The sequence below is a fragment of the Hypomesus transpacificus genome, chromosome 19, assembly GCF_021917145.1.
Source record: "Hypomesus transpacificus isolate Combined female chromosome 19, fHypTra1, whole genome shotgun sequence".
Classification (NCBI taxonomy): Eukaryota; Metazoa; Chordata; class Actinopteri; order Osmeriformes; family Osmeridae; genus Hypomesus; species Hypomesus transpacificus.
The window spans coordinates 6,809,248-6,821,475 of NC_061078.1; the positions used below are offsets into that span (position 1 = coordinate 6,809,248).

Here is a 12,228-nt window from a genome sequence, read left to right on the forward strand (position 1 = left end):
AAATGTCATGCCAACTAAAAATATAATATAAGCAATTTTGAATAGGTTATTTTAACAATTCTGGTCAGGCATCATTGCTGAAAGCACAGAACGCGTTGGCTTGAATGATGTCATCCTTCCGAGCGGTTTTGTATTGTGCATTGTCTCCTAACGACTGGTCCAGATTCACTTTTGCTAGTCTGGCCCCAACACTCTTGGCCACGAATGTGAAAGGGAGCGCTGACTGTGCATCAGTTGAAATCCGAAGAGAATAAATAGGATCATTAGACAGGAGCGCCCCCTGGTGGCGTAATGGGGAGGTATAGCGGGTGAAAGGAACATGGTTCCTCCAATGTAGAGAGCAAAATCCCTTAAATTTAAACATAACTATAAAGTATTTACCTCCAATTTACGTTTAAAATTGTCATCATTTAAATACAATCTCCAATTAAAAGCTTTGAAATATCCCGTATTGTAGATATTGTATTTTTTATTATCTCCCCCACTTTTTATTGTAATATGAATCTGCTAATAAATACGAGAACATGCTTCCGCAAAAACACATTCACACGCACTCCTCTGCTGCAATGAGCTGCACCACTGCTCCCAATTTGGATTCAATGGATAACAACCAGGTGTGCGTAGAAGATCGTGTGTTTCAGTGTCTCCGAGGGATTTTCTAAGAATCACAAAATAAAGATTTTCTAAGAATTACAAAACAAGGAGTACGACAGAGAACAGACAGAAGAAGTGATTTAGGATGATTTGTGTGACTTCCAGTAAAAGTTTCTGTTTGTGTTAATTTTTGTAGCCAATTTATTATTTTATTTTCCACTTTGATACATCACGTCATAATCCTATAGTTAAATGGCATTTTATCAATAGTTCTAGCCACAATGTTACACGTTTTAATTAACTGTGTAGCTTGTGTGTTTACAAAAATAATTCTCATTTGTCAGTTTGCTTTACAATGGGTTTGTAACTATGTTGGCAACTAGGCATAATAATTTGTAACTGTGTTCAAATGTAATTAGGTCCTCAATCAGAGTCATCAGTGCCACTCAATGTGTGTTATGGTCGCATCATATAAGCACACATACACAAGACATCTGACAACCTTCACAAATGCATGTAATTTACTTAATAATCGTCAGGTCACTCAGTACTGCTTTCAACCAGTTCAAACCAGAAGGACACCAATCAATAACTAAATCTTGTCATCCCTGCAGGCAATATACATTACTGCAGATGTCAGGCAGAGGGAGATAAGAGTCATAAATTACTGTTGAAATGGCAGGGGAATACACTTGACAGAAGGGAGTCTGAGACTGTGGCTGGGAGGCCGGGAGCTTTGGAGACTGGACCTGTGGCTAGGACTGGAGCTGGTGCTAGGAGTCTGGGGCTGGGAGGTCAGGGCTGAGCCTGAGTGCTGTAGCTGGTGCTAAGGGTGAGGCTGGGGCTGAAGCCGGGGCCGGGGCTGAAACCAGGGCTGGGGCTGGTGATACCCATGAGAGTATGCCAGGATCTGAGTCATGTGAAACCTGACCTTCCCCCCATCCTCACTGTACCAAGGACTCCACAGAACAACAACAGGAGAATATCCTTCTCACTTTAGTACCAATGCTTAAGAGAAACAAGACTCTTCCTCAGCAGAGCTACAGTTAATTGCTTACTGCCCGTCAAGCAACACAAAACACATCTGCAATGCAATGCGGACAAGTGCATTGCATTTGCACTTACTTATTTATTCTCCTGCATTGATGAGAAGTGATATCTTCAGTATTTATTTTCAAATGTTGATCTTGAGCACAGGCTTTACATCTTTGGAGTGGCAAACTATTTCAGCCTGCAAGCGTACCCTTCTTCTCCTCAGAGCATGTTCCTCTTGCTTTTTTTCTGCCCATCAGTAAACACCTGATACTAGTTTAGTCAAAAGTTATTCAGTTTCAATCCAACAGAAATATATAATTATGTTTGTACAATCATTTATCCATACATTCATATGGTTGCATGCTGTGCAAGGTGATGCACTTTCATAGTTGTAACACAGGGGGGGGCTGTCCACACGGTAATCATTTTAGAGCGTCAAAGGAAACTAATGATTGATTGCATATGCTGTTTTTAAAGAGCCAAACATTGGGTAGGGAACTTTCAAATCATAAAACTTACAGCTTTGCGTATAAAATATATAACTTTAGTCAAGGCTCTGCTTTTTTTCTTCACTTTTGAACCATTCAATGATGTGTTATATAACATGGTGGTACTACTAAGAATCAACATATTAACTAACAGACGGTGTAATTTGCCATGCTTCTCAGAAATTGTGCTTCTGTGGTCACAAATTCAGGCTAAGGTTTCTGAATCATTTTCACTCCCAAATTCCCCAGGAACCCTTGTCAATAAGATACAAAGATGGCAGGATTGGATAGGGCATGCATGGAATTAAACACTCAATTTTAGCTGCTTAGTTGTAACCCGTCAATCCCTCCTCTCTCAGTCGACTAATATGTACATATAATAAATGAAACCTTGTCCATTCACTTGAATGTGACACAACTCTGTAGTCACACAGAATACAGAGTTTGTCAGATGTCAGACCTGGACCCAACACTAAAGTCTTGGGGGAAAAAATCAGCCTGGAGAGTACTTCTTTGCTACAGAAATACAGGTTTGAGGTCACATGTCTGGTCAGCTAGGCATGCCTCCATGTTCAGAATCTCATTAAAGCACAGCCCCAACATTAACACATAGCAGGCAAATGGCACCAAGGTGACACACGCCTAGACGGTTAAGATGGAAACTCATATTGAAAATGACCTTTCTGCCCTCCTGCCCTTGAAAGCAATTACTAACGCCTGGAGCTTGTTCCTTTAACACTGTGTACAGGGCACTAGAAGTGAAGGACACCGAATATAGGACACTAGTGCATAGGATAGTGTGTAGGACATCTGCGTATAGGACACCAGTGTAGAGGGCAGTGTGTATGGCATTAGGTATAATAGGACACTTGTGTTTAGGACACCAGTGTTCAGGACAATGTATAGGACACTAAGTATAGGAAATTGTGTATAGGACAGTGTGTAGGGTACACTAGGAGTGTATAGAACACCCGGATCAGACACTATGTTCCCGGGCTTGAGGCTACGAGAGGGTGGTCACCAGTCAGACCTATAGAGTAAAGGTGGAAAGTTGTGTAACTAAGGCAAACAATTTATCACCACCTATTGCTAATTTTGGTGGACATGTGGCCCACTTCCATTCTCTGATTCTATAGTGCATTGTTACCATAGTGAACTTGGGAGTACTAATCTAGTACAAATTTAGTGAGCTAACAGTCCCAACTAACAAAATCAGTGTTGCGTAATTTCATGTAATGTTAAACGTTCCTCTCGAAGTCACCAAGCTTGGTAAAAGACCCCTCTATGTTCTTCAGTCAGTAAAGCCACTGGAGGGAGGGGGGGTGGGAGTGGGGGAGTCATACCCACTCTCTTATCAAGCTCCATTGGCATATTAATCAAGAAAATTCCCAAGGACAGGGTTGAGGCAATGTACATTTAAATAAGAAGTTAATGTGATGAAGGAATTAAACCCATACAATCTAGAGAAGTGTGTATCGAGAGATGGTGGTCTGGGAGGAGGGGTTAGGGGTTGGGAGGCTATAGATTGAGTCGGCTGGGTAGGGCAGGCTGTGATAGCGACAGATGTCTTACAGCGTTTGGAGACACTCTCAGGAACAGCCCAGTCCGTGATTGTACCTCAGGGAGCGCAGAGGATTTAAAGCAGCTGTCAATCGCGAACTTTCATTCTATTGTTAGTTGCTGCTCGGTCTTACACGGGAATAAACAATATCCCAATCTCCTTCTGTGCGGGTTCAAGGCAGATATCCAGGTTAGTAAACTTTCCATTCCAGTCACCGGTCAAATTTTTTACGGATAACAGTTGGGAAAGTGGAGTCAGTCACATTTGTCTTTAAAAATTTTATAGAGGAACGTGGACGAAACTGGCCTAATTGTTGATAAATAAATCAAAAACATGTTGGGCTTGAATTTAACACTAACAATCTTTAAAATAGAAATGCACTAAAACGCATATAACTAATTACAAGCGGTTAGGCTAAAATGTGGAAAAAAGAGAGGTATCAGCTACCACAGGACTAGTGTTGCGGACTCGTTGCCAGAACCGCAGTCCGCTAATAAATCAAATGAGGTTCAACTGTCAAATGGCCAAAGCATCGAGGCAGACGTTTGCAAATAAGAATACTGTAAAAAGCGTATTGTTATTTTGGTGAGCAGTATAAAAATGACGAAAAAAGAGAAGAAAAACTGTGGGAGGCAGCGGGGGGTAGGTGGTAGCTAAAATCAGGTTGGGGTGGAGATGAGTCTTGGTGCCTAAACTGTGATTACTGACCTGTTACACCAACTTGTTTTATATTTTACATCAGCAGCAGATCCCACCAGTAGCCTATCCTGTTATAAGTTGTCGAAACGTTACTGAAGGTTAAAATCACAGCTGGGGGTTTCAGCTTCAAGCTCAGCGCACACGCAACTGATCCCATTATATTGGTAAAAGCTCTATTACACTCGGCTTCAAACACGAGCAACTCTACTGCCCATACTTTCTTGAGTTTTACACAAAACACACGAATGTTTCGGTTATCCACTGATCTCGTGCGGTGATGAGTTTCTGCACCTACGGTCATTGATCCCGTGGAAACCTGCTAATGGGTTCTTCTTTACATAAACCGTGAGAGGCAGAGAAACATTTCGCCTCATTATGTTGCCTAGTCTATTGTTGTTTTGTTCAATGAAATCACGAGAATAATTTTTTAGGCTACAGTTTATTTTCCTGTGGGTGCACATTTCCTCCGCGTCAAACAAGAGGATTGAATTAATGAAGCTCAAGCCGCTGGAGGAAGCAAGGTAATTGGCTAGAAAAAGTGACGCTGCAGTATAACGGAGTACCAGTCTGCAGTGAAGGACACCCTAGTTGCCAAAATCAGTATTACCACGAGGACATCCATGCCAATCGCTACTGTTGCCTGTTAGGGTCTGGAGGATCCGCCTAAGAGCCCGTTTGCTGCAGTTCTATTCACACACCGCCCCCTCCCCCGTTAACGGTGTGATGACATCCAGATAGAGAACGGTCAGTGCTGTTGCTGAATCCTCTCTTTCTTGACAGATGGCGCGGTAATAGATTTTGTAGATCAAACTGTTAAGTAACCTGTCTTGAGGCAGTCCAAACATGTATTCTTATTCACGCAGAAAGACCATGAGGATTACTACAATCATTGTATCGTATCAAACTGTGTTTCATTGTTGACTCTTACTGTATCTGCAACCGTAAATATTTGACAGAGAAGTGACACGTTAGGACTATTATGCTCTAAGACACAGTTACACCTATATAGGCCTCTGTCGAAACAGAAGTTCCAGTTCTCTGGCCTCTGTGGGAAGTTTCTCTGTCAAAATGGTCCCTTCCTTGGAAATGCTACAAAACAGTTGCATTCCAACAGTTGGTGGAATGCACCAATCTGTGAGTTGGTGAGTGAATGAGTAAGGGAGTCAGTGAATGAGTGAGAAGTCAATGAGTGAATGAGTGAGAAGTGAATGACCTTGGTACCCAAATGGCTTTGGGATACAAAATGCATACAATGTGATGCTGATTTATTTTTTGCTTCTGGCAGAGTTTTGTTCACCAATACAATATACTTTCAACCTAGATGGGAGTGAGTGATTGTACTAAAATGCCTCTCTGACAACCAATCCCCCTACGTTTGGAGGCTTAGACCACTTATGTGTGTATGTCTGTCTGTTTGTGCGAGTGTGTGTGTATGTTAATGACCATATGTGTGACCATATAGTCTTGTGTGAATGTGACTCCAGTGACACTAACAGAACGCGTAAATTAAGCTTGTGTGGAGTGTAACAACACAATCTTATCCACACCTTCTCTAGGTCTTATGTAAATCTTTCAACTAACCAGATCCAGAGCACAGAAGCATTATCAGGGTCCAAGTTCGTATTGACTGAACACTCACATGAAGCCTATTGTGAATAACTCTGTAGGTGACCAGGCTGGTTTAACAGGTCTGATACGTCTAAATGACGTCAGAAGCTCACCCTCTCTCTCTCTTTCTGTCACCCCTAGCTGCTCTCCTGTGTAAGACACTAGACTGGTACTACACTTATAGCAGATTATTCTAGTCTGGTACTAGACTAGAGTTGTTCCTAACCCTGCTATTATTCATCGCTCCCCAGGAGTCGGTATGGGAGGCAAGCTGAGCAAGAAGAAGAAGGGATATGATGTCAGCGACCCAAAGGATAAGAAAGATGACATTACAGCGGCAGCGGTCAGTGCCGTGGAGTCCGTCAAGGCTGCCGTGGTGAATGCAGCCCCGGCACCCATTGCTGAGGTGACTGAGGAGGCGGCTACAGTTGCGGCCACAGCGGTTGAGTCGGCGGTGGTGTCGGCGGTTGCGGCAGTGCAGGAGGCCGCACAAGAAGCTGTGACAGCTGTACAGGAAGCTGTCACCGGAGGGGAGGAGCCGGCGGAACCTGCACCTGCAGAGAAGGGCACTGCAGAACCTGAGGCCGCCCCAGAGGAACCGGCCCCTGCAGCTGCCCCAGAGGAACCGGCCCCTGCAGCTGCCCCAGAGGAACCCGCCCCTGCAGCTGCCCCAGAGGAACCCGCCCCTGCAGCTGAACCAGAGGAACCGGCCCCTGCAGCTGAACCAGAGATACCGGCCCCTGCAGCTGCCGCAGAGGAACCGGCCCCTGCAGCTGCCCCAGAGGAACCTGCTGCCCCAGAGGAACCGGCCCCTGCAGCTGCCCCAGAGGAAGTGGCCCCTGCAGCTGAACCAGAGGAACCGGCCCCTGCAGCTGCCCCAGAGGAACCTGCTGCCCCAGAGGAACCTGCTGCCCCAGAGGAACCGGCCCCTGCAGCTGCCCCAGAGGAAGTGGCCCCTGCAGCTGAACCAGAGGAACCGGCCCCTGCAGCTGCCCCAGAGGAAGTGGCCCCTGCAGCTGAACCAGAGGAACCGGCCCCTGCAGCTGCCCCAGAGGAACCTGCTGCCCCAGAGGAACCGGCTCCTGCCGCTGCCCCAGAGGAACCCGCTGCCCCAGAGGAACTGGCCTCCGCTGCTGCCCCAGAAGAACCTTCCCCTGCTGATGCCCCAGAGGAACCTGCCCCTGCAGTGGATGAGCCAGAGCCTACTGCATCAGAGGTCCCTGAGGAGCCAGAAGCGCCTTCTCCAGAGCTCACTCCCACAGAACCTGCTGCCCCAGAGCCAGAACTAGAGACTGTTACTGAGCCTGAGGTCACAATGGATGTTTCTTCACCTGCGCCAGAGCCTGTGGCTGAAGAAGAGGTGGCCCCAGCGGTAGAGGCTGCACCAGCAGAACCTGAACCAGAACCTGCAGCTGAGCCTGAGCCTGTTAGTGCATCTTCTGAGGTCCCAGCAGCAGCAGAGGTCTCAGCTGAGAAGCTTGCCCCAGAGGCCCCCACCGAGGCAGAATCCATCCCAGAGATAGTCATCTCTGAATCAGCCTCTTCCATCGAGATCTCTACTGAGGTCCCAGCACCTGAGGTCCCAGCACCTGAGGCCCCTGCACCAGAGCCTGTAGCTACAGTTGAGGTCCAGGCTGAGGCTGCTGCACCAGAGCCTGTAGCTACAGTTGAGGTCCAGGCTGAGGCCCCAGAACCTGTGACCCAATTACCAGAGCCTGTAGCTGAAGTAATGGAGGCCAAGTTGGAGAACGGGGAAGTGGAAAGTGTGAATGGAGAGGCAGAGTCTGCAAAAGGGGGCTTGGCTCAGGCAGAGGAGGTGGTCTTCCAGAGTGACTGTGAACTGAAAAAGGAGCTGTCCCTGTCAGGAGGGGCCCCTAAGGCCCCGGAAGGCATTTTGGAGTCTCTCAGCACTTCAGCCAGCCAGGCAGTGGACCTAGTCTGAGGAGAAGCCACAGGACTATCCCTCCTCATCTCTACAGGCGCTGAAGATCCGACACTGCAACATACGCTCTGAGGACTCAGGCTATGGAAGCATTCTGGTTAACCAAAAATGTACACAACACAAACCACTCAAGGAGAAAGAATGTGTGAGACACAGAGAGAGAGAGAGAGAGAGAGAGAGAGAGAGAGAGAGAGAGAGAGAGAGAGAGAGAGAGAGAGAGAGAGAGAGAGAGAGAGAAAGAAAGAAAGAAAGAAAGAAAGAAAGAGAAAGAAAGAAAGAAAGAGAGAGAGAGAGAAAGAGAGAGAAAGAAAGAAAGAGAGAGATAGAGAAAGAGAGAGAGAGAGAGAGAGAGAGTGCAATATTTAGAGGGAAGATGGGATTAATGTGACTCCCACCCTGTTTCTAAGGGGCAGCCTGTAGGTTACAAGTTGGATTCATGAAGAGATAGATGAGATGTAAGAGTGGAGACAGAAGCCTCTGGACAGCAGAATGAAACAGCCTGGACTTTAACTTTGGAAAGTATGAAAAGAATAATAGTCTTGTCTGTGTCTGAGCCTGAGCCTGATGATAATTAATGGTTTATTGGAATAGCATTCCATAGTATATAATCTAATTTAGAATTGATCATATCCTGTCAATAACTATAAGAAAAGTCCTAGATGAAATGTTTTGGCCTTTTAAATACTTTGCAAACTGTGAGGAATGTTTATCTGATGGTTGCCGAGAATAAAGACTGTTCAACTCTACATAAATCATCCGTCCTTCCTTCCACCCGTCGGGCGTTCATCTGTCTGTCCTTCCTTCCATCCTTCCTTCCTTCCATTTATTTTTTTCTGTGCTCAACAGACGATTTCCCCATACACAGGATCTTGGGATATTGGAGGTTATATTTGACGCACTCCCCCCCCCACACACACTGTTGCCTGTTACACCAGCACCGGCTCCTATCTCATCCAGCTCCCAGCAGCAGAACACTCTCCACACAGTTTACAGACGGAGGAAGGAGAGGTGAAGGGATGGGGGAAGGGGCTGGGATTCTAGCAGGAGGCAGGGATGCGAATGGGGGATGGGGGTTGAGATGAAAGGGGGAGAGAGAGAGCTAAAGAGAGAGAAGAAAAAGTCCTGATGCAACCCAGAGGAAGAAAGGACAACCATAGGAGAAGTGAGCAAAAGAAAATGGGACTGGGTATAATACCACTCAGGACCATACTATGACACTCTCACACAAACACACACACACACTTTCACACACACAGGCGAGAGGCAATACTTCCCATATAGGCGCCAAAGCACATGCATTAGCGAGAAGGAGTAAAATGATTTGTGTTGCGGTTGGCATTTTAGTGTGTGTGTGTGTGTGTGGTTTGTCATAGTATTGTCCTAAGTGATATAATACCCAGTCCCATTTTCCCCATCTAATAAGAAAGGGCCCTGGCGGCCAGGGGATGGGAGAGAGTGATAGACAGAGGGAGAGTGACAGAGAGAGAGAGAGAGAGAGAGAGAGAGAGAGAGAGAGAGAGAGAGAGAGAGAGAGAGAGACAGAGAGAGAAAGAAAGAGAGAGAGACCAACCCCCCCCCCCCCCTCTCTCTCTCTCTCTTTTTCTCTCTCTTTTTGTCAGACGTTTCCAAAGTAGATGAATGTGAGGTAGTCAACAGAGCAGCCTCGTGGTGTTGCGGGGAGTGGTGTGTATGTGTCAGGTCAGGGTCACTACTGCTGTTTATGGAGACTCTAAACATGAATTCCCATTCTCTCACTGAGAAGTTGGCTCAGTCTGTTTTATTCAAATGTTGTTTTCTCCCCTACAGAACATTCTACAGGTTGCTGAAAACAGAACTCTCTTTACGTTGAGGCTTCTAAAAACTTTACACTGGTCCTGAGGGTTACCCTCTCCCCTGAATAACCTCCACTCAATGCATCCTTTGAAGGGGGAGGAAGGCAGAAACAACCTCTAAAACCCTACGCTTATGCAACCAGGGCCAGGAAACTCACCGCATCAGATATTAAACAACTGCCTGTTTGTCTGTACCTACAGCCAATGGGACAGCTCAGAAAGGGGCGGATTGAACATAAAGAGACCCAGTTGTTGTTAAAGGGATAGTTCACCAAAATATTTCGATATGACAACTTTTCTTCGGGGGAAGCTGCTTAACACATGCACCTTTTTCTCTCTCGCTGTCTTTGCTTTTCTTTTCCATGTTTTCCTTTTCATTCCCTTTTTTCTCTCTCTCCTTCTCTTTCTCCTTTTCAAGAGAATCTCCCTGCATAGATGTATAGCCTGTCTACTACCCATTGCATAGTTTTGGTGCTTAGCTATATTGCCTGGCAACACCAACCTTATGGCCCCTGTCGCCTGGCAACAACAACACTATGCCCTCTATCCTTCTATAGGGTGGCTCTGTGCCTGGCACAGGCCTGGTGCCACCATACTGCCACCTCATTACACAGCTGAAACCCACTTCCTGTTCCCTTGTGTTGCTTTAGCTGCTCTTCACTGGAGCCTTGAGGAAAGAAACACAGAGAGGAACGTGTCCTCCATCCAAAGCCTGGTATATTGTCTGTGTGTGTGTTGTGTAGGACCAGCTACAGTCAGTTAAACAGTTAAGTATATTGTACTTAATATATGGTCAAATAAAGCATTGTCCCGCAAAGTGCTTATATTCAGGAAGTGTCCAGCAGAGAGAGAGAGAGAGAGAGAGAGAGAGAGAGAGAGAGAGAGAGAGAGAGAGAGAGAGAGCAAAAACTGAGAAATAAACCAAAAGTAAGAGAGGAAAAAAGGAAGTTGAGTAAACCAACATCCTCAATGAAACCTACAACCCCGTGGTCCCCCCACCCACCCCACACCAACTGCTCCCCCTCACACCCTGATATGTTGACCACCTTCTAGAGAAAATCTGCAATATTTTGCTACTTAACAGCACACACTCTGTCTCTGTCTCCTCCTTGTCTCCGCCCCCTATCCCTACTTCTCCATCTGCACCTCTGTCCTCATGCTGTGTCTGTGTGTGGAAAGCAGACCATTAGGAGGAGAGGTGAGGGTATGGAGAAGGGTGGAGAAGGGGAGGAGTGTGGGTGGAAAAGAGGGTGAAGGGGTGAAGGGGTGAAGGGGGAGGGTGGGAGGACAAAGGGAGGAGAGGAGCGGAGAGGGGAGGAGTGGGGGTGGAGAATGAAGGAGATGGGTGTGGGGTATTGATCCAGGAGGGTAGCCTAATGGCTACTGAGCGCACAAGATCCCCTCTCTTTAACCATGACTTCCTACACAAAATCTCTTTCACTATCTCTCTATTTCTCTATCTGACTTCCTCTTTCCATCTCCCTTAATCTCTCTTCTTGTTGTAATACACACCTCTGCTGCTCTATCCTTTCTCTCCCTCGCTCCTCTCCTCTCTTTTTCTTTATTCTCTCTAGATACCCCACCCCACCCCTGACTGTGCTGTGCTGAGCATGCACTTTGAAGCAGACCAGACTAGTGTGTACAGGGAAGCAGGGTTGTGTGTGTGTGTGTGTGTGTACATGCATGTATGTGTGTGTGTGTGTGGGTGTGTGGGTGTGTGCATGTTTAAGTGTGTGGTTCCTCTTTAGAGTGCTGATCACTGGAGTCTGAATGGACAATGGATCCAGCCTTTGTCAAACTGCCCAACCCCCTCTCTCCTTCAGCACAGGAGAGAGAGAGAGAGAGAGAGAGAGAGAGGGAGAGGGAGAGGGAAAGAGAGAGGGAGGGAGGGAGGGAGGGAGGGAGGGAGGGAGGGAGGGAGGGAGGGAGGGAGGGAGGGAGAGGGAGAGAGAGAGAGAGAGAGAGAGAGGGAGAGAGAGAGATAGTATTGCATGATCTGACACTCAATCATTCCAGGCCATTAAGTTAAGAAAGAACAGAAGCCACAGCTATCTTTCTCTGCAGAAGGGAGTATCAAATGTGTTTAGTAGTAAAATGCATTGTTTTAATCCTCCAATTCTGAGTAGGGTTAATTTTGAGTTATGTATGAAGGCACTGCACAAATGAACAGGGACTGGAAAGCGTTTGTGTGTGTGTCTGTGTGTGTTTTAGATTAAAGATTAAAAATATGCAGTCACCTTCATCCTAGCAGGTGACCTAGAGCTCCAGGAACACCCAGCCACCAGCCTCTCAGTAGTCAATAACTTGTTCCTTCCATCCTCTCTTTCACCCTCTCTCTCTTTCACTCTCTCTTTCACGGCCTCTTTCTTTCTCTTTTCACCCTCACCCTCTCTCTTTAACCCTCTCTGTCTCTCTTTTTTCTCTCCCTCCCTGACTTTGTGCCCATCAGCCTCTCTTTCAGTTTTCATC

General features: G+C 46.5%; 2 protein-coding genes across 2 annotated transcripts in view; one reads left to right on the forward strand and one right to left on the reverse strand.

The window, feature by feature from the left end:
• The first annotated feature begins 6,244 nt into the window (after positions 1-6,244).
• Positions 6,245-7,274, forward strand: LOC124482028 (apidaecins type 73-like). The gene is made up of 2 exons (XM_047042351.1): positions 6,245-6,391; positions 6,492-7,274. The coding sequence occupies exons 1-2, from the start codon at positions 6,245-6,247 to the stop codon at positions 7,272-7,274; spliced, it is 930 nt and encodes a 309-aa protein (XP_046898307.1).
• Positions 7,275-10,887: 3,613 nt separating this feature from the next.
• The window catches only part of dgkza (diacylglycerol kinase, zeta a), a 19,504-nt gene continuing 18,163 nt past the window's right edge, over positions 10,888-12,228 (reverse strand). Inside the window, exon 17 of the mRNA XM_047042352.1 lies at positions 10,888-10,924. Coding sequence (XP_046898308.1) covers positions 10,888-10,924 — 37 coding nt within the window. The remainder of the gene's footprint in view (positions 10,925-12,228) is intronic.